Source organism: Hylobates moloch, unplaced genomic scaffold (genome assembly GCF_009828535.3).
Source record: "Hylobates moloch isolate HMO894 unplaced genomic scaffold, HMol_V3 SCAFFOLD_5, whole genome shotgun sequence".
In the NCBI taxonomy this organism is placed as follows: domain Eukaryota; kingdom Metazoa; phylum Chordata; class Mammalia; order Primates; family Hylobatidae; genus Hylobates; species Hylobates moloch.
Genome location: NW_026652280.1, coordinates 56,187,736 through 56,210,772, shown reverse-complemented (window position 1 = coordinate 56,210,772; position 23,037 = coordinate 56,187,736). Strand labels below are relative to the sequence as shown.

General features: G+C 42.9%; 1 protein-coding gene across 4 annotated transcripts in view; it reads right to left on the bottom strand.

The window, feature by feature from the left end:
• TMEM241 (transmembrane protein 241) overlaps positions 1 to 21,773 on the bottom strand; it is a 147,362-nt gene extending 125,589 nt beyond the window's left edge. For 2 of the 4 annotated variants that reach the window (XR_009213503.1, XM_058438561.1), the window contains exons 1-3: positions 21,604 to 21,768; positions 13,861 to 13,907; positions 4,625 to 4,702 (exon numbers count right to left, since the gene is read on the bottom strand). Coding sequence is in view for 3 of the 4 variants with exons in the window: in XM_058438561.1 (XP_058294544.1) it covers positions 4,625 to 4,702; positions 13,861 to 13,907; positions 21,604 to 21,675 (197 nt within the window). In the remaining variant the exon portion in view is untranslated. Of the gene's footprint in view, positions 1 to 4,624; positions 4,703 to 13,860; positions 13,908 to 21,603 lie in introns of all 4 variants that reach the window. The other 2 variants (XM_032152651.2, XM_058438560.1) reach the window with 2 other exon arrangements.
• Between the last annotated feature and the right edge of the window lie 1,264 nt (positions 21,774 to 23,037).

Sequence of the window (23,037 nt, the reverse complement as noted above, 5' to 3'; positions counted from 1 at the left end):
CAGACTTCTGTGGAGTTTAGCTAGGAGCTGAAAAGAAGATGTGATCACAGATATTCCGAGATATGCAGAACCTAGCAGCACACTGTCAAGTCCAAGAGACAAGTGTCTAGTGGGTCTCAAACTTCTACAGTCAAAGGACAACTTCTTCCAGGGAAGCAACCTTGAGAATCTTTGGCCAGTTCTACTAGTCATTACCTGCCCTTCAAAACATCAATTAGAAGGCTGGGCATAGTGACTCATGCCTGTAACCCTAGCACTTTGGGAGGCTGAGAGGGGAGGATTGCTTGAGGTCAGGAGTTAGAGACCAGCCTGGGCAATATTGCAAACCCCCATCTCTACAGAAAATTAAACAATTAGCTGGGCACTGTAGTACACACCTGTAGTCCCAGTCACTTGGGAAACTGAGGTGGGAAGATAGCTTGAGCCCAGAAGTTCAAGGCTGCAGTGAGCTAAGATTGAGCCACTGCACTCCAGCCTGGGTGACAGAGCAAGACCTTGCCTCAAAAAAAAAAAAAATTAATAAAAGTATGGAGAATTCTATCAACAGATAAATGCATAAACAAAATGTGATGAATACATATAGACATTGTTCAGCCTTCATAAGGAATGAAATTCTGATTCATGCTACAACATGCATGAAACTTGAAAACATTAATGCTAAGTAAAATAAGTCAGACACCAAAGAACAAATATTGTACAACTCAATTTATACAAGGTACCCAAAATGGGCAAATTCATAGACAAAGAAAGTAGAACAGGGGTTACCAGGAGCAAGTGGGAGGGGAGAATGGGAAGATATCACTTAATGGGTACAGAGTTTATGTTTGGAATGATGAAAAAGTTCTGGGCAAAAATAGTTATGATGATTATACAATACTGTGACTATAATCAATGCCAATGAATTGTACACTTAAAATGGTTAAAATGGTAAATCTTATGTTATACCTATTTTATTAATAACACAATAAACAAAAAATTTTTTCATGTGAAAAATGGCATTGCTTTTAAGAAAATATGAGTAAGGTAATTTTTTAAAGACTACTATTAATAAGTAAATAATTTACATCAGATATTATGTGATAATCAGAATCAGCAAGGAAGACTCATGTTGATCTGCACCAGTGGTCCCTAGGCCATAATGTGATAGCCAATTCCCTCATTCTGGCCCAAGCTCCTGCTTCTCCAAAGGAATATGTTTACCCATTTGGAGCCAGGGTCCTTCAGTATTTAAATATTGCAACTATCTCAGGCCTTGTGAATTCTGTATTCATATTTGTTTAAATGAAGCCCAATTCTTACTGAACTATCCACGATAACAATGGAGTATTTAGTAAGACTTGTGCTTAATATAACATATAAAATCCCAAAAGTACCTTTATTTCATCCAGTTAAGGATACTATATCATGAAAATGCAAAACTGTAACTTAATGAACTTCTCCTCTGGATTAGCTAAGCATATTGTGTGGAATATTCTTTCTGAGTATGGATTATGATATAACATGGGTCAGGTACATTAATGTACACCTGTGTTCCCAGGATCTCTCCTTCATAAAACTTCTTAATACTAGTTTTTTGCTCTCCGGTTTTAAATTTTCAGGAGAAGTCAAAATTATTATTTTTTTCTTTTTTTTTTTGAGACAGTGTCTCACTCTGTCACCCAGGCTGGAGTGCAGTGGCGTGATCTCAGCTCACTGCAACCTCTGCCTCCCTGGCTCAAGCAATTCTCCTGCCTCAGCCTCCCAAGTAGCCATGCTGGGCTCATTTTTGTATTTTTAGTAGAGATGGGGTTTCACCATGTCGGCCAGGCTGGTCACCTCAAGTGATCTTCCTGCCTCGGCCTCCCTAAGTGCTGGGATTACAGGCATGAGCCACCACACCCGGTAGAGGAGCCAAAATTATTAATATTATGCTGAACATGTTCTCAAATCTTCTCCAGAGTGCCAAAGGAATGACTTAACAATTAAGCAGTTGGCCGGGCACGGTGGCTCACGCCTGTAATCCCAGCACTTTGGGAGGCTGAGGTGGGTGGATCACGAGGTCAGGAGATCGAGACCATCCTGGCTAACATGGTAAAACCCCATCTCTACTAAAAAATACAAAAAATTAGCCGGGTGTGGTGGCGGGTACCTGTAGTCCCAGCTACTTGGGAGGCTGAGGCAGGAGAATGGCGTGAACCCAGGAGGCGGAGCTTGCAGTGAGCCGAGATCACGCCACTGCACTCCAGCCTGGGCGACAGAGCGAGACTCTGTCTCAAAAAAAAAACAGAAAAACAACAAAAAAACAATTAAGCAGTTAATCTGATTGATGGAGAAACTGGGCAGAGTCATCACAAGGTGAATGACTTGGCCTGCTCATTCAGCCGGGATGTTTATTCATATTAACCTTAGCTTAGTTTTCTTTTCACTTTGTGCATCATTTCAGGATAGGAAGGATGTTCTCAAAGAATTAGGAGGATATCTAGGTGAGGCAGGAGTAGATAACGAATTCAGATTACAGTTTTGGCTAGATAATGTCATGGTCTTTAAAATTTCTTTTTTTCTTTCTTTTTTTTTTTTTTTTTTTGAGACGGAGTTTTGCTCTTACAACCCAGGCTAGAGTGCAGTGGCGCAATCTCAGCTCACTGCAACCTCTGTCTCCTGGATTCAAGTGATTCTCCTGCCTCAGCCCTTCAAGTAGCTGGGATTACAGGCATGTGCCACCATGCCCTGCTAATTGTGTATTTTTAGTAGAGACAGGGTTTCACCATATTGGTCAGGCTGATCTGGAACTCCTGACCTCAAGTGATCCACCTGTCTCGGCCTCCCAAAGTGCTGGGGTAACAGGTGTGAGCACTGTGCCTGGCCTAAATTTCTTTTAAACATATTTAAAAGGCTGTTTTAATAGAATCATAACAACTAATGTAATGTGTGATCTGGATTGGACCTCATACTAGAATTTTGGAGTGGAGGGCTATAAAGGATACCATTGAGATAACTGGCAAAATATGGTCTTTAAATGAGATAATAGTATTGTATCAATGTTAATATCTCCAGATTTTGATAATTTTATTGCAGTCCTCTAAAGAATGTCCTTGCTCTTCGGAAATACTCCCTAAATAATTCAGAAGTAAAGAAAAGAGACATTTCCTGTCAAATCTACAACTTACTTTCAAAACGTTCAGGAAAAAAAGTTTATATATTTATATACATATGTATGCATATACATATACATATATATACATGCACAGTACATCAAGACAAAATGATAAGCATGGTAAAATAAGGGAATCGCCAGGCACGGTGGCTCACGCCTGTAATCCCAGCACTTTGGGAGGCTGCGTGGATCACCTGAGGTCGGGAGTTCAAGACCAGCCTGACCAACATGGAGAAACCCTGTCTCTACTAAAAATACAAAATTAGCCAGGCGTGGTGGCGCATGCCTGTAATCCCAGCTACACGTGAGGCTGAGGCAGGATAATTGCTTCAACCTGGGAGGCAGAGGTTGCGGTGAGCTGAGATTACGCCATTGCACTCCAGCCTGGGCAACAAGAGTGAAATTCCATCTCAAAATAATAATAATGATAATAATAACAATAATAATAATGAAAGCTGAGTAATGGGTAGGGGAGTTCATTGTATTATTCTCACTTTTCTATAGGTAGGAATTTTTTTTGAGGTCTCTGCTGTGGCTAAGGCTGGAGTGCTGTGGTGCAATCACGGCAAACTGCAGCCTTGACCTCCCAGACTCAGGTGATCCTCCCACCTCAGTCTCCCAAGTAGCAGGGAACACAGGCATGTACCACACCTGGCTAATATTTTTCTTATTATTTTTGTAGAGGTAGGGTCTCCCTATGTTGTCCAGGCTGGTCTCAAACTCTTGGGTTCCAGTGATCTTCCTGCCTTGGTTTCCCAAAGTGCTCGGATTATAGGCATGAGCCACCATGCCCAGCCAGAAATAATTTAAAATAAGAAATTTACTAAAAAAAATTTTTAAGCTAATATAATTTCATTCATCATATCCTATGATCTAAAACAAAGCAAAATTAATTTGACATTATAAAATATACATCTCAATTAACTTTTTTCCCCACACTACATCAATGTATCAGTTAATACTACATTTGTGGCATTATTACCCAGGAAAATACTATTTGAATTTTATCTGAAAATAAAATCACTAAACCTCACAGTTAGAAGGGAACTAAGAGATCAAACAAATCAAACAAACCTCTGTTTTGGCCGGGCATGGTGGCTCATGCCTGTAATCCTAGCATTTTGGGAGGTCAAGGCAGGTGGATCACTTGAGGTCAGGAGTTCGAGACCAGCCTGGCCAACATGGTGAAACCATGTCTCTACTAAAAATACAAAAATTAGCTGGGCATGGTGGTGTGCGCCTGTAATCCCAGCTACTCGGGAGGCTGAGGCATGAGAATTGCTTGAACCTGGGAAGCGGAGGTTGCAATGAGCCAAGATCATGACACTGCAACCCAGCCTGGGGTGACACAGTGAGACTCTGTCTCAAAAATAAATAAATAAGTAAATAAATAAACCTCTGTGTTTCCAGTGTAACACCATATGAAATTACATAATATCAAAAGCAAACAGAGTGTGAATCATGCATGAGTCCAGCACAGAGAGGTTATACCTTGAACTGCTGTTGATCTCTACCCAGCCCAGTTTCCAGGACACATGAAGCAAAAGTCCACCAATAAGCGTCTGCCATCTGGAAAGGACAAGGGGCAATGTGAATTTCATAGAGTGCAAGAGTCTCCAACACCATCCAGCCCCAGCAGATCTGCTGACTGACACAAAGAGACAAGTTCAACTCTATTTACTACTCTTTTCTCCCACTCTCTCCCAATTATCCCATTTCTCAGAACTTTCCTTCTTAATCTCTACTATTTCCTTGAGTCCAGCTGTCCAGCAAGTACTGACATTGACATTCTTCTCCTCTTTTTTTTTTTTTTTTTTGAGATGGAGTTTCACTCTGTTGCCCAGGCTGGAGTGCAATGGCACAATCTCGGCTCACTGCAACCTCCGCCTCCCAGGTTCAAGCAATTCTCCTGCCTCTGCCGCCTGAGTAGCTGGGATTACAGGTGCGTGCCATCATGCTGGCTAATTTTTTGTATTTTTAGTAGAGATGGGGTTTTACCCTGTTAGCCAGGGTGGTCTCGATCTCCTGACCTCATGATCCTCCTGCCTTGGCCTCCCAAAGTGCTGGCATTACAGGCGTGAGCCACCATGCCTGGCCTCTTCTCCTCTTATTCTAGACTTTTCCTGAACAGCCTCACTCATAGCTACTGCTTCTCCCACTGCCTCTACATTGATGATTCCCAAATCCCCGTTCTTACTTGGATACTGCCACAATATCTCCCACAAGCTCTCAATGATTATTATTATTGTTATTATTCATAGATTCGGGGTATATGTGCAGGTTTGTTACATAGATATAGTGAGTAATGGTGAGGTTTGGGCTTCCAGTGTCCATCAACTGAATAGTATACATTGTGCCCAATAGATACCGTTTCAACCCTCAGCCCCCTCCCATCCTCCCTGCCAAGCTCCCAGTGATAACATGCCTAAATCATTACCCTGAACCTCTCCCTCAAATCATCCTCCCTATCCCTAATCAGCCAAATCAGAAACCTAGGTGGCATTCCACCTCACCTCTTCGGCCTTCACCTCCCTCATCTAAGCACAATATCCTATTGATTTTATTTATCCCCATAACAGCATTCAAATCTGAAGTCTTCCCCACAAACCCTCCTGCCTCTGTCTCAATTCAGGCTCTCATCATCTCATGCCTGGCTCACAGCATTAGGCCCTTAACTGGTCCCCCTCTCTCCAAGGTTGCCCCCCATCCATTCTTTACTTTGCAGTCAAAGGGTTTGTCCTAAAATGCTAATTTAATTGTGCTACTCGCTTGTTTTAAAAACAGATGATTCTTCCTGGTGCCACAGGCAGCAACCCTCAGCCTCTTTTCTGCCAACAACACACTCGGGGTCATGAAGCTCACCCGAGACACACGGCCCCCAGCATGCAGAGTGCAGTGGCAGCACAGGTCACAAACACCCCTCCCCCTCCCAATGCAGAAAGCACATCAGAATGCCAAATGAGTGAGAGGGACAGCTGCTTGCTCTAATTGCTTTTTTATTTTACTTGAGTCATTCATAAATGTCAAAACCCTGTTTTTCAAGATAAATGACTTGAGACACCTCACCTCGGAAGTGACTATGACCACAACACACCCATGTGTTGCGACACTACAGTTGAGAACTCTGGCCTAAAGGACAAAGTCACTTGGGTGTGACACATAAAGTCCTTTGGGACTTGCACCCACCCCTCTCCAGGGTCAGCTCCTGTCTGTCTGCTGTGTGCAGCCACATTCCAGCCACAGCAGATGGCCCACAGCCTTGGGAACATGCCAGGCCATGTCATACTTCTAGGAGTCTGGGCGTGCCATCCTCTTGCCCCATAATGTTCTTCCCATTTCTTTGTCTGTAGTGAACACCTGCTCAGCCTATAACACCCAGTTTGCCCATATCCTGTGTGAACTTTCACTGACCCAGCCAAGCAGAACACACCAAATGTGGGTCCTGCCTTCAAACGGTTTGGTCTACCACAGTGCTTCTCAACCAGGTGATCTTCCCCTCCAGGGGGCATTTGGCAGTGTCTAGGGAAATGTTTGGTTGTTACAACTGGGGAGAGGAGCGGAAAGTATGCCACCGGAATCTAGCCAGTAGAAGCCAGGGATGCTGCTAAACATCCTACAATGTGCAGGGCAGTCCCCACTGCAAAGAATTATCCAACTCAAAATGTCAGTGGCTGGAATGTCATTCCAAGGTTGAGAAACCACGGTCTAGTGAAAGTAAAGTAATTAATCAATAATTACAAGAAACTGTGTGAAGCCCTAAAAGGAAGTGTACCAGGTACTATAAGCCACTCTACTGAGGGCAAATAACCTAGTCTAGTGAGTGGGTAAGACTTCCTAGAGAAAATAAATTTGAGCAAAAACCCAAAGTGTGTTCAAAGCAGAAGACCCAGAAGGGACAAAGGCCCAGAAGTGAGAGCAACAATGGCTTGGTTCAAAGCTTCTTGGAGAAGTTCATTTGGTCTAGACCCCAGCACTGGAGCACTGGAGAGGGGGCAGCAAGAGCTGACCCTGGAGAGAAGGGGCTGCTCCTGAAGGACCACATCAATCATAAGGAGCTGGGACTTCAAACTGGGGACTCACTGAAGGGTTCCAGGCATGGGAGTGACACGTCGCATTTACATTTGGGGAAGCTCCCTCTGTTTACAAGGGAGGGAATGTTACTGACAGAAGCAAGACTAGGGGCAAAGAAGTAAGTTAGGAGTTTTTATAGTAATTGGAGAGATGACAGTGGCCCAGAAAGGGGCAAGATGGATGAAGAAATTGGACAGATGCTGAAGATGTCTAGGAGGCCCTGGTGGTTAACTGCGTGTTGAAGATGAAGGAGACAAAGGAAACAAGAATCGCTCCCAGGTTCTGAGTTGTACAGTTAAATGGAGGGTAACCATTCACTGCAGGTGAATTTAAGGGACAGATGGAATTTAAAAAGCAAGCTCCATGAGGGCAGGGATCTGTTTTCTTCACTGATGTACCCCAGGTGTCTGCAGAATACACTACTCTGCCCTACCAGACACCAAGCATTGTTCTAGGCACTTGGAATACTCCAGTGGCAAAATGGGTAAGTCAAAATTCCTGCCTTTGTAGATCTTACATTCTATGGGGGAGGTGCATTCAGTCTGTCTCATCCAAGGACAGGGAGAAGAATGGCAATCCAAGCGCAGAGATCACCATTTCCTATGAACATTCGCTAAGTCCCTCTACCTTTAGAGATGTGGAAAGACAACCAGAACCAAAAAACACTTGCTACTCTGTAAGAGAGAAACCAGTATCCCAGCTTTATTAACTAAAATACCCATAATCACAGAAGATACTTTAAAACTTTTGCTATGAGGCTGGGCACAGTGGCTCACGCCTGTAATCCTGGGAGGATCGCTTGAGGCCAGGAGTTCAAAGCTGCAGAGAGCTATGGAGTACATGCCACTGTACTCCAGCCTGGGTGACAGAGAGGGAGCCTGCCTCTACAAAAACAAACAAACATGTTTGCTATGAAATATTAGGGAGGAGCTTGACAAAGTATTTTAAAGTTCACCTGAAATAATATAGTGGTGATAATATAATAAACATTTTTTTAAAAGGAGAACAAGGGATGGCTTGCTCTACTACATATTTAAATGGTTTAATAATTAAAACAATTCAGCACTAGTCCCTTAACATCAAAATTGACAAATACCCAAAAAGAGACCCTAGAAAAATGACTTTATTATTTTTTATCTTTTATTTTTGGGACAGTCTCGCACTGTTGCCCAGATTGCAGTGCAGTGGCACAATCTCAGTTCATTGCAAACTCCGCTTCCTGGGTTCAAGCAATTTGCATGTTTCAGCCCCCCAAGTAGCAGGGACTACAGGTGCTCACCATCACACCTGGCTAATTTTTGTATTTTTAGTAAAGACAGGGTTTTGCCATGTTGCCTAAGCTGGTTTCAAACTCCCGGCCTCAAGAGATCCTCCCACCTTGGCCTCCCAAAGTGCTGAGGTTACAGGTGTGAGCCACACTGCCCAGCCAAAAAAATGACTTTATACAGATGCTCTTCAACTTACAATGGGGTTATATCCCAACAAATTGATAATACATTGAAAATGTCATAACTGAGAAAGCATTGAATACACGTAACCTACCAAACACCAAAGCTTGGCCTCGCCTACCATAAACGTGTTCAGAACATTTATATTAGTGTGGCTGGCTGAGAGCTGCAGCTCACCACTTGCTGCTACTGCCCAGCATCAGGAGAGAGTATTGTATGGCATATCGCTAGCCTGGGAAAGAGCAAAACTCAAAAGCTGAAGTATGGTTTGTACTGAAAGCATATTGCTTTCACACCATTGTACAGTCAAACAATTGTAAGTCCAACCGTTGTTAAGTTAGGACAGTCTGTATATGATATTAACAATCATATACAGATTATTATACCTTTGGACATAAGGCCAAAGGAAGGATTATACAATAAATGAGGCTAGTATAAATTAGTTAACTACTGGGGAAGGGACAATTTCCTTACATTGCACCATATACTAAATTAAACTGATAACAATTAAAGCTTGAATAAAGCTTTAAGAACTACAGATCAATATCTAAATGATGATTATGCCTTTGGGCATAAGGCAAAAGGAAGGACTGTAGAATAAATGAGGCCAGTATAAATTAGTTAACTACTGGGGAAGGGACAATTTCCTCACATTGCACCATACACTAAATTAAACTGACAATGATTAAAACTTGAATAAAGCTTTAATGAAATATAGGTGAATATCTAAATGGTTTTATGATGGAGAAGAAAAAAACATAAAAGCAATGGAAGCAATCATGAAAGAAACAATCAATATATTTGACCATATAAAATATTTAAATAATCAAAATAATTATAAACAAGTTAAAAGGCAAAGAACAAATTACAAAAATTATTTCTAAAAACATGATGGACAACAGGTTGAGCTCCTTAAAATAGAAAGAATTTATTAAATTCATGTACACCAATAACAGACAAACAGAGAGCCAAATCAGCAGTGAACTCCCATTCACAATTGCTTCAAAGAGAATAAAATACCTAGGAATCCAACTTGCAAGGGATGTGAAGGACCTCTTCAAGGAGAACTACAAACCACTGCTCAACAAAATAAAAGAGGACACAAACAAATGGAGGAATATTCCACACTCATGGATAGGAAGAATCAATATCGTGAAAATGGCCATACTGCCCAAGGTAATTTATAGATTCAATGCCATCCCCATCAAGCTACCAATGACTTTCTTCACAGAATTGGAAAAAACTACTTTAAAGTTCATATGGAACCAAAAAAGAGGCCACATTGCCAAGACAATCCTAAGCAAAAAGAACAAAGCTGGAGGCATCATGCTATCTGACTTCAAACTATACTACAAGGCTACAGTAACCAAAACAGCATGGTACTGGTACCAAAATAGAGATATGGACCAATGGAGCAGAACAGAGCCCCCAGAAATAATACCACATATCTACAACCATCTGATCTTTGACAAACCTGACAAAAACAAGAAATGGGGAAAGGATTCCCTATTTAATAAATGGTGCTGGGAAAACTGGCTAGCCATATGTACAAAGCTGAAACTGGATCCCTTCCTTACACCTTATACAAAAATTAATTCAAGATGGATTAAAGACTTAAATGTTAGACCTAAAACCATAAAAAACCTAGAAGAAAACCTAGGCAATACCATTCAGGACATAGGCATGGGCAAGGACTTCATGAGTAAAACACCACAAGCAATGGCAACAAAAGCCAAAATTGACAAATGGGATCTAATTAAACTAAAGAGCTTCTGCACAGCAAAAGAAACTACCATCAGAGTGAACAGGCAACCTACAGAATGGGAGAAAATTTTTATATTCTACCCATCTGACAAAGGGCTAATTTCCAGAATCTACAAAGAACTTAAACAAATTTACAAGAAAAAATCAAACCACCCCATCAAAAAGTAGGCAAAGGATATGAACAGACATTTCTCAAAAGAAGACATTTATGTAGCCAACAGACACATGAAAAAATGCTCATCATCACTGGCCATCAGAGAAATGCAAATCAAAACCACAATGAGATACCATCTCACACCAGTTAGAATGGCCATCATTAAAAAGTCAGGAAACAACAGGTGCTGGAGAGGATGTGGAGAAATAGGAACACTTTTACACTGTTGGTGGGACTGTAAACCAGTTCAACCGTTGTGGAAGACAGTGTGGCGATTCCTCAAGGATCTAGAACTAGAAATACCATTTGACCCAGCCATCCCATTACTGGGTATATACCCAAAGGATTATAAATCATGCTGCTATAAAGACACATGCACACGTATGTTTATTGCGGCACTATTCACAACAGCAAAGACTTGGAACCAACCCAAATGTCCCTCAGTGATAGACTGGATTAAGAAAATGTGGCACATATACACCATGGAATACTATGCATCCATAAAAAAGGATGAGTTCATGTCCTTTGTAGGGACATGGATGAAGCTGGAAACCATCATTCTGAGCAAACTATCGCAAGGACAGAAAACCAAACACCGCATGTTCTCACTCATAGGTGGGATTTGAACAATGAGAACACTTGGGCACAGGGTGGGGAACATCACACACCGGGGCCTGCCATGGAGTGGGGTGCTGGGGGAGGGATAGCATTAGGAGATACACCTAATGTAAATAACAAGTTAATGGGCACAGCACACCAACATGGCACATGTATACATATGTAACAAACCTGCACGTTGTGCACATGTACCCTAGAACTTAAAGTATAATAAAAAATAATAAAAAGAATGTATTAAATTAATAAGAAAAACACTAAAACCTCAATGAAAATAAATGGATAAAAGGCACAACTAGGCAATTCACTAAAAAAGAGATATAAGTAGATAATATGCATAAGAATATTGTCCAGCTTGATGAATAACCTAAAAAAATTATACGACAAAACAATATACCTTTTGCTCATGAAATCAGCAAAGAGAATCACAGTTTGAGTGCAATATTATAGAAATGTTCATATAGAGACTGGGTGGGAATGTCAATTGGTAAAACATTTTTGGAAAAGAACATGTTAATATTCAAGGAGAATACTAAAGAAGTTCATGCACTTTAACCCAAATTTATTAATTTGTATGTTTTTTAGACAGGATCTCACTGTCACCCAAGCTGGAGTACAGCGGCATGATCACAGCCCACTGCAGCCTCCAACTCTTAGGGTCCAACAATCCTCCTGTCTCAACCTCCTGAGTAGCTGAGACTATAGGTTCATGTCACCATGCTCAGCTAATTTTTTTTTTTTTTTTTTTTAAGATTCAAGGGGTGCATGTGCAGACTTGCTACATGGGTACATTGCGTGATGCTGGTTTGGGCCTCTATTGATCCTGTCACCCAAACAGTGAACACAGTACCTAATAGGTAGTTTTTCAATCCTTACTTACCTCTCTCCCTAACTCTCTCCTTGGGGAATCCCCAGTGTCTACTATTCCATCTTTATGTCCATGTGTACCCAAGGTTCAGCTGCCATTTATAAGTAAAAACATGCAGTATTTGGTTTTCTCTTAATGTGTTAATTCACTTAGGATAATGACCTTCAGCTGCATCCATGCTGATGCTAAGGACATAATTGTGCTCTTTTTTATGGCTGCGTAGTATTCCATGCTATATATATACCAAATTTTCTTTATCCAATCCCCTGTTAATGGGCACCTAGGTTGATTCCATGTCTTTGCTATTATGAATAGTGCTGTGATAAAATACACGTGAGCGTAGGTATATTTTTGGTAGGAGAATTTATTTTCCTTGAGTATATATCTAGTAATGGGATTGCTGGGTCAAATGGTAATTCTATTTTTCATTCTTTTAGAAGTCTCCAAACTGCTTTCCATAGGGGCTAAGCTAATTCACAATCCTACCAACAGTGTATAAACATTTCCTTTTCTGCAAAACTTCGCCAACATGTTATTTTTTGCCTTTTTTTAGACGGATTTTTACTCTTGTTGCCCAGGCTGGAGTACAATGGTGCAATCTCAGCTCACTCCAACCTCCAGCTCACTCCAACCTCCGCCTCCCAGGTTCAAGCCATTCTCCTGCCTCAGCATCCCAAGTAGCTGGGATTACAGGAATGTGCCATTATGCCCGGCTAATTTTTTTGTATTTTTAGTAGACATGGGGTTTTACCATGCTGGTCAGGCTGATCTTGAACTCCTGACCTCAGGTAATCCGCCCACCTTGGCCTCCCAAAGTGCTGGGATTACAGGCATGCACCACCACACCGGCCATTTTTTGACTTTTTAATAACAGCCATTCTGACTGGTATGAGGTGGTATCTCATTGTGGTTTTGATTTGCATTTCTCTGATGATTAGTGATGTTAAGCATTTTTTCATATGTTGGCCACTTGCATGTCTTGTTTTGAGAAGTGTCTATTCGTGGACTTTGCCCACTTTTAAAGGAATTATTTAGTTTTTTTCTTGTTGATTTATTTAGGTTCGTTACAGATTGTGGATATTAGTCCTCTGTTGGATGCATAGTTTGCAAATATTTTCTCCCATTCTGTAGGCTGTCCGTTTACTCTGTTAATAGTTTCTTTTGCTATTCAGAAAGTCTTTAGTTTAATAAGGTCCCAATTGCCAATTTTTGTATATGTTGCATTTGCTTTTGAGGACTTACCAGAAATTCTTTGTCTAAGCCAATGTCCAGAAAAGTATTTTCTGGGTTTTCTTCTAGGATTTTTAGAGTTTGAGATCTTACATTTAAGTCTTTAATCCATCCTGAGTTAATTTTTGTATATGGTGAGATATAGGGGTCCAGTTTCATTTTTCTGCATACAGTTAGCCAGTTTTATTTTTTATTTTTTTTTTGTAGACAGCATCTTGCTATGTTGCCCAGACTGGTCTTGAACTCCTGGCCTCATACAATCCTCTTGCCTCAGCCTCCCAAAGCGCTGAGATTATAGTAATGAGACACCATGCCTAGCCTAAACCAAATTTCTTATGTAAGAATCAATCCCAAAGAAATAGTTGGAAATTTGGCAGACTTTAACACAAAAATGTCTAGTAACATTGTTTTCATACCCCCGAAATAGAACATAAATATCTGTTAATAAGGTGGCTAAGTATCTTACAATATGTCCATTTGACAAAAAAAATCTATGCAGTTATTAAAACTATTTCAAAGAATGACGTTGGCTGGACATTTCCTAAAAATGTATATAAAGAGCAAAGAAGATACTCACCCTTGGAATAATGTAGGGTAGGTAAATTTCAAGACAGACAGCACATACTGAAAAACAAACACCAAATTATTGGACATTTCAAATGATGGAAAATTGACAAACCATATAATCAAAGACATTTCTATTAAAAAAACATAACCATATAACTTAAGTAAATTCAAGTTTTAAAAAGGCCATTATTCCCACCAAAATCACAAACTGGGCAAACAAATGACCTCCCAAGTCATACTAAAGAAATTGAGCTGGCCGGGCACGGTGGCTCACATCTGCAATCCCAGCACTTTGGAAGGCTGAGGCAGGCGGATCACAACGTGAGGGGTTCGAGACCAGCTTGGCCAATATGGTGAAACCCCGTCTCCATTAAAAATACAAAAATTAGCCAGGCATGGTGGTGCTCACATATAGTCCCAGTTACTCAGGAGGCTGAGGCAGAAGAATCGCTTGAACCTAGGAGGCAGAGGTTGCAGTGAGCAGAAATCGCGCCACTGCACTCCAGCCTGGGCAACAAAGTGAGAGTCTATCTCAAAAAAAAAAAAAAAAAAAAAAAAAAAAGTAAAGAAAAAGAAAAGAAAAAAGAGATTGAGCCGCTTTTTCCTAGGGCTACCAGAAGCCTGGCTGCCTTTTGGTTGGTGAAATGGAGCTGGCATCATGAGCAAACAGGGAAGCGTAGCAGCTGGGTCTGACGTTACAGATGCTGGAACACTCAGCACCTTCCCAGATGTCAGAAATGTCACATGGTAACTGTAGCAGCCCCAGAGTAATTCAGACAAGTCCCTGGACACAGTCTGTTTTCTCAGGGTATCCACTTCATCTGTGGTCCAGTTTACCTAAAAATCCAATCCTTTCTCTGTTTCTTTTCAAGTAAAACCACATCCTAGTCTTTCTTTCCTTTGTTGTCCTTCAATTTTTAGGGTTTTGTATGTCTTTTGTATTAAATGATTTTTTTTCAAACTAATTCTGCATTTTAGGATTTTGTATGTTGTTTCCATTAAACGATTTTTTCAAACCAATTCTGCATAGGAGTCATAGTTTTTGCTGTGTTTTAGCATGTTACGGACTTTTTTTAAACCAACTCAGTTAAGGTCAGTTTCTATTTCTCTTATGTATATTTATGTATATTAATTAAATTTACAGCACTTTATGAGGGAAGGAATTGTGTTTTATCCTTCTGGGTATCTTTTCCATTTTTTTCCTATTATTGACCACTAAGAATTTACTTTTTTAAGTCTAAAACCATTAAATGGCTTTAGGCAAGGACTCTACTGATCCTTCACATGCTCTAAAAAAATGAAGTGGACTGGTGCTGGGCAAGTTTATATATCTACTTTTTTCCCAGGGATTAGTCCACATAGAATTCCCCTTGTTTGAGCTCCTAAATGCCACAATTATGGCTAACTGCTTATGCGTTGTTCTACACTTCCTCTTCTTCCTTAAAATCTATTTACTACATAATTCAATATGTTCTTCCCTACTTTTCTGATATTTTTATTCTTACATGGAGAAAAGGAAAGGATTAAGTGAGCATCTGAGTCACGGCCTGAAATACCCTTAACAAGCTTCATTATGACAATAAATATTTAGTTTATTGTGTGCTTAGCTTTGGCCTACATACTGGGGGAAATCAAAGATCCTGAAGCTCTTGCCTCACCTTGCTAAAGAACAGAGAAAAAAGAAATCCAATTCCTCACGTCACTGAGAAGTGTTGCTCAGACAAAATGCTATTCTATTGAACAGCAAAGCCCTAGCAATGAGGTTCTTGAGGAAAAAGAAGGAGCCCTGGGCGCGGTGGCTCATGCCTGTAATCCCAGCTCTTTGGGAGGCCGAGGTGGGCGGATCACGAGGTCAGGAGTTCAAGACCAGCCTGACCAACATAGTGAAACCCCGTCTCTACTAAAAATACAAAAATTAGCCGGGCATGGTGGTATGCGCCTGTAATCCCAGCTACTCAGGAGGCTGAGGCAGGAGAATCGCATGAACCCAGGAAGTGGAGGTTGCAGTGAGCCGAGATTGAGCCACTGCACTCCAGCCTAAGCAACAGAGTGAGACTCCATCTCAAAAAAAAAAAAAAAAAGAAAGAGAAGGAGCAATTTGGGAGCCATTCACGCCTGTAATGCCAGCACTTTTGGAGGCCAAGGCGGGAGCTCAGGAGTTGAAGACCAGCCTGAGCAACAACATTTTTATCTCGACAAAAAATACAAAAATTAGCCAGACATGGTTGTGCAAGCCTGTAGTCCCAGCTACTTGGGAGGCTGAGGTGGGAGGATCACTTGAGCATGGGAGGCAGAGGTTGCAGTGGGCCAGGATCATACCACTGCACTCCAGCCTCGGCAACAGAGCAAGACTCTGTCTCAAAAAAAAAAAAAAAAAAAAAAATGGAGCCATTGAAAGGCGTGCAAGCAAATTTCTTATACTTATTATCCACTTGTAACTCTTTTTTTTCCTTTTTTTTTTGAGATGGAGTCTTGCCCTGGAATGTAATGACGCAATCTTGGCTCACTGCAACCTTTGCCTCCCAGTTCAAGTGGTGTTCCTGCTTCAGCCTCCCAAGTAGCCATGACTGCAGGCATGCACCACCACGCCCGGCTAATTTTTGGCTACTCTCAAACTCCTGATCTCAGATGATCCACCTGTCTCAGCCTCTCAAAGTGCTGGGATTACAGGCATGAGCCACTGTGCCTGGCCTTGTAACTGTTTTTTTCAGTGAATTGTCTACTTCTGCCATTTACCCATTTATTTTCACTGAGGTTTTAGTATTTATTAATTTAATAAATTCTTTGTATTTTACAGATGCCAACCACTTGTCCAGAACAGAAATGAACTTTGCCTCTGAGCTGAAGGCTCAATTGCTATGAGGGGAAGAAGGACAGCTGGCTGCCTAGGGCCTGATTACAGCTGGAACCTCCCAAAGGACAGAGGAACATGTCATCAGCCTGGGCCAACCCAGGCCACCATGCCAGAGCTTAAGGGTGTGGTGCTTTCTCCTCCCTCCCTACCTAGGGCAGCTTCCTTTGACAGCACACTTGCTGCTTCAAACTCCTAACAAATATCGACCATTCTTTCAAACAATAGAAGGGGGTCAGAATGAGCTATATAAGACCTTTTTCAAAAGAATTTTCTTACTACAAATAAATAGGGGAACAGCTGAAGGAGAAAATTACACTAAGAAATATGGAAATAGGCCGGGCGCGGTGGCTCACGCCTGTAATGCCAGCACTTTGGGAGGTCGAGACGGGTGGATCACGAGGTCAGGAGATTGAGACCATCCTGGCTAACACGGTGAAACCCCGTCTCTACTAAAAATACAAAAAATTAGCTGGGCGTGGTGGCAGAGCGCCTGTAGTCCCAGCTACTCGGGAGCCCGGGGGGCAGAGCTTGCAGTGAGCCGAGGTCGCGCCACTGCACTCCAGCCTGAGCGACAGAGTGAGACTCCGTCTCAAAAAAAAAAAAGAAAAAAAAAGAAAGATGGAAATAAACTGAAGTGGAGGCTTCAAAAAACTAGAAGAGAGCATCCTCTACTTTAGACAAAAAAAAAATCTTCACTAACTCAAAAGAAAATTAATATAGCAGAGAAATTACATGCTCTCTGCCACATTAGAGTAGAATATGCTCATAGTAGGATATGCTCATAGTAGAATGAATATGCTCATGGGGTGTCTACTGCAGATTTCTTCCCAGTTGGCCTCTACTTAGTCCAAGCCGACCCACCCAGCCTTGGTTACCAGAAGGGAGCATCACCATCCTGGTTGAGAAGATGAAACAATGGCCATAAAAGGTTCAAGCTTATAAGAGATATAAAGTTCCTCACCAGAGCCCCATAATGTGCAACCTACCTGGCTCTCCCATCTCCTCTCCTCTACTCTTGAGCTCACCTCCTCCTCCCTCTGTAGACAATCTCCTTGGTCTCCCCTTCTTTTCTGCCTTCTGCTGTTCTTGACCTACTCTTTCCACTAGCTCTGACACTTCCCAACATCCCCAAGCTAAAGCATTCCAAACCATCGTATTTACATTCTCGGGACCCTTGGTCAGCTATGATTTCGATTATTCAGATTATATATTCCTGGGACCAAACAATTTGGTTTAATTTCATCTAACAGCTAGACGCATTATGCACATGGAAGGTATTTTATCTTTTTATTAAATTTGTTGGCTGGGCACGGTGGCTCATACCTGTAATCCCAGCATTTGGGAGGCCAAGGCAAGGTGGGCATATCGCTTGAGCCCAGGAGTTAAAAACTAGCCTGAGTAACATGGCAAAACTTCGTCTCTATAAAAAAAAAAATGCAAAAATTAGCCAGGCATTGTGGCGCACACCTGTAGTCCCAGCTACTGAGGAGGCTGAGGAGTGTGGATCGCTTGAGCCTGGGAGGCAGAGGTTACAGTGAGCCATGATTGCACCACTGCACTCCAGCCTGGGTGACAGAAGAAGACCCTGTCTCAAAAAACAAACAAAAATTTATAAAATGCCGTGGGGCTCCAAAAAATTTTGTAAAAGTACCACAAATGAAAATGTACATCCAGGCCAGGCGTGGTGGCTCATGACTGTAATCCCAGCACTTTGGGAGGCTGAGGCGGGTGGATCACCCGAGGTCAGGAGTTTAAGACCAGCTGGCCAACATGACGAAACCCCATCTCTACTAAAAATATAAATATTAGCCCAGCATGGTGGTGCACACCTGTAGTCCCAGCTACTCAGGAGGCTGAGGCACTAGAATCGCTTGAACCTGGGAGGCGGGGGTCGTGGTGAGCCGAGATCACACCACTCTCCTGCAGCCTGGGTGATAGAGTGGGCCTGTGTCTCAAAAAAAAAAAAAAAAAAAAGAAAAAGAAAAAAAGAAAGAAAATGTACATCCAAAGAGGGGCATAAATTTATATGAACTAAATGCTATTTGTCTGCCTTTTTTTTTGCTTAGTTAAAATGATTTTATCTTTTTTTTTTTTTTTTGAGAAGAAGTCTCGCTCTTTCACCCAGGCTGGAGTGCAGTGGCGTGATCTCTGCTCACTGCAGGCTCCGCCCCCTGGGGTTCACGCCATTCTCCTGCCTCAGCCTCCCGCGTAGCTGGGACTACAGGTGCCCGCCACCTCGCCCGGCTAATTTTTTGTATTTTTTTTTTTTTAGTAGAGACGGGGTTTCACTGTATTAGCCAGGATGGTCTTGATCTCCTGACCTCGTGATCCGCCTGCCTCGGCCTCCCAAAGTGCTGGGATTACAGGCGTGAGCCACCGCGCCCGGCCTAAAATGATTTTATCTAACCAATGCCATGGCTCATGGGCTTTCATGACAGATGTGTTAATCTAGCCCTTCTAGTGATTATATGGAAATAAAAGAAAGGTTATTCTGTTTTAAAGTAAAATTTTATCATTATATCCATCAAGTTTGCTAGACAAATTAGAATAGTTAAATTGAAAAAGCCAGATATTTCACAAATTCACAAATTTCTGAGTAGGTGCTACAAAAAACAAACAAACAAACTGCCTTTAGTTTAGCTACTTGTCCCATGAGAAGAAAACAAATCTGTTAAAAGTTACTAATTACTGTCACAGTATAAACAAAAGATTGTCCTTACTTTTCTTCCAGAGTAACGACCACTTATCTTATAGTTTGCCACAATGGCAAGCACTAGGCCACCTACCTTACAAACATTATTTCTTTTGTTGTTGTTGAGACGAAGTCTGGCTCTATTGCCCAGGCTGCAGTGCAGTGTCGTGATCTCCGCTCACAGCAACCTCCGCCTCCCCGGCTCAAGAGATTCTCATGCCTCAGCCTCCTGAGTAGCTGGGATTACAGGTGCCCACTATCAAGCCTGGCTAATTTTTGTGTTTTTAGCAGAGATGGGGTTTTACCATATTTACCAGGCTGGTCTCAAACTCCTGATTTCAAGTGATCCGCTCACCTCAACCTCCCAAAGTGCTTGGATTACAGGCCTGAGCCACTGTGCCTGGCCAACATCATTTCCATTAACTCTCACAACAACACTTTCTCTTTTTTTTTTTTTTTTTTTTTTAAGACTGAGTCTTGCTCTGTTGCCCAGGCTGGAGTGCGATCTCGGCTCACTATCCGCCTCTCAGGTTCAAGTGATTCTCCTACCTCAGCCAACTGAGTAGCTGGAATTACAGGCGCCTGCCACCACGCCCGGCTAATTTTTGTATTTTTAGTAGAGACGGGGTTTTGCCATGTTGGCCAGGCTGCTTTCGAACTCCTGGCCTCAAACAATCCACCCGCCACGGCGTCCCAAAGTGCTGGGATTACAGGCGTGAGCCACCGCACCCAGCTACAACAATTTCAAGAGGACTCTTTGTCCCATCTTAAAGTTAAGAAACTTAGGTTTAGAAAGAGTAAGGTTCCAAACGCCAAGTAAGTGGAGCCAGGAAGTAAAACCCATCAATGCCTCCCAGGAAGGCTGCATTTATGGACCTTCGAAGGCTTATCGCCATAATTAAAAATCAACTGGAGGCCGGGCGCAGTGGCTCACACCTGTAATCTCAGCATTTTGGAAGGCTGAGGCAGGCGGATCACCTGAGGTCAGGAGTTCAAGGCCAGCCTGGACAACACGGTGAAACCCCGTCTCTACTAAAAATACAAAAATTAGCCCGGCGTGGTGGCGCACACCTGTAGCCCCAGCTACTCGGGAGGCTGAGGCAGGAGAATCACTTGAACCCAGGAGGCAGAGGTTGCAGTGAGCCGAGATCACGTCACTGCACTCCAGCCTGGGTAACAGAGCGAGACTCTATCTCAAAAAAATAAAAATAAAAATAAAAATCAACTGGAGAAGGAAAGGGGGTTGGGGAGCATCCTCTGAATACATAAAGGCAGCCATTCATTGTAGGAGAGGAGGTAGAAGGAAATGCTGTTTGTCGATGGTTCTTTTCCGGAGGAGAAGAGAGGGGAAAGCAAGAGCGGGGAGCAGGTGGGGAGCCCGCAGTAAGACCCCACAGTGGGGCCAGGTGGTCTTGCACCCTGTATTCCCACTTTGGCTGGGGCCGGCCCAGAGTCCGGGCCAGCCCAGAGTCCAGGCCAGCAGGTAATGCCCCAGCCATGCCCACTCGGTCCTATTGGGTCCAACCTCTCCCTGCGTGGTACCAAACCTAAAGCCAGCTTCCCTCTCCTTGCAAAACAAAACCCCAAACCTGGCACCACTGCTTCTCTGCCTCCTCACCAAAAGGTTTTCATGATGTCATGACATTAGTTTAAACCTAAAACTAAATGTACGTTTTATTTTAAAAAATAATAATTCCATGAAAAACTCCTGAAGTGCTTACAATGGAGACGTACAAAAAAATTGATTAGGGAATCAGCAGTGTGAGGGGGAGACGGCTTAATCTCTTCTATTTAAAGGCTTCTGGAACTTCACAGGGGCTCTGGGACAGGGACGTGTTTAGAAAAAAGGCAGGATGTGTCAGATGTCTTCTGACTCTTCCTCCCCGGGGGAGCAGGAGCCAATTGCTTGCTTTCTCTTAAAACTAGTCCACACAGCCCCAAACCAAGTTCCCGGGAAATGGCCAGCCCAAAAATCCTGTTTCCCTGGAGATGTACCGTGCTTTACAGTGCAGGAAACGGGGACAGTACAGGCCGGCAAATCCTATTTCTAAAAGAGCATCCCACACACGGAGGAGGTTCGCTCTCCATCTCCATCGCCACCAGGAAGAATGAGGTAAAAAGCGGGAGGAGGCTCCGTTTGTCACGGGAAGATTATCCGACTCAAACCTCCCACGTGCAATCGCTGCCTCCCGCGCCCGCCCCCTCACCTTGTTCGTGAGGTAAGAAGCCAGGTAGCAGGTACAAAAGATGAGGCCGACCAGGGACCTCCTCACGCACATCTGTCAACTCGTCCCCTTCCCGGGGACCCGCGGTGCCTGCCCAAATCCCCTGGCCGCCGCCCGACCCCCGCAGCAGCAGCAGCAGCAACAGCAGCAGCAACAGCAGCAGCAACAGCAGCAACAGCAGCAGCAGCCCCGAGACGGCCACGTGGCTCCGAGCTCCGCCAATCAGCGCGGGGACCGCCCCCGGCGTCTGCCTCCTTAAAGGGGCCGCGCCCGCGAAGGACGGTCATCCTTCTTTTAAAGAGTAGAAAGTCGCAGAAGAGGAAAAAAACATACCGCAGTTCACAACACCCCATCAGTGTTTAAAGAAAAATGTTCATTGCTATCTCTAAACTATGAGACCAAAATGTTACCCGTGCTTCACTGAATTTTCCCAATTTTCTCCACTGAGTCTGTAGCGCTTTGGCAAATGACACAAAAAAGGTAACAGCAACAAATGTTCATTTAAAAGAGGGAAGGTGAAGGAAGAAGGAACTGGAATTGAGTATAGGTTTTTTGAGTTTTGTTTGTATTTAAGTAAAGTCATTCCATTCTCTTGACATTTCCATAAAATAAGAACCCGTTCCCAAGCACAGCCCCTATTCCTATTCCTATTCCTAGTCTCCAGGGTGGAAAATTGGACTCATGAGGCTTCTGGCAAATGTTAGTAAACATGCAAGAAAACCTATTGATGGACTTGGACAATAGCAAGAAGTGCCAGTGTTCTCTGCCTGTAGAAACACACAGATTTTCAGAAACACCCACACACGGGGAAACCATCACTCTTAAGCCACAGCAAAAGTCCTCCTGGCTCTTGGTGCTGGAGCAGTGGATGGAAAATGACACCACCATCCCTTATGTAATTTTTCTGTTTTTCAGAGGCATGCCTTGTTTCTCTCTGCTCCCTCCAGCATTGAGGGAGGGCTGACCTCGGCTTGTCCCCTTGAAGCCACTCCCCAGCCACCACTGTCTCATCGCAGTCTTTTGCCTCTGCTCACTTTTCCACAGGTCTCTTCCTGGGCCTGCTGGTTGGTCTGCTGAGGGGACCGGCATAGAGATGGAGGTGAGCTGGTCACCCCTTCCCTCCCTTTTCTCCCAGTCTCCTTCAAACCACTTGTACAGATGGATATAGCTTTCTCTACCAAGACTGGATGATATGGTTTGGCTGTGTCCCCAAATCTCATCTTGAATTGTAGCTTTCATAATTCCCACATGTTATGGGAAGGACCGGTGGCAGATAATTGAATCATTGAGGCAGTTTCCCCCATACTCGTCTCATGGTAGTGAATAAGTCTCACGAGATCTGATGGTTTTGTAAGGGGAAACCCCATTCGCTTGGCTCTCATTTTTTCTTTCTTGCCTGCCACCATGTAAGACGTG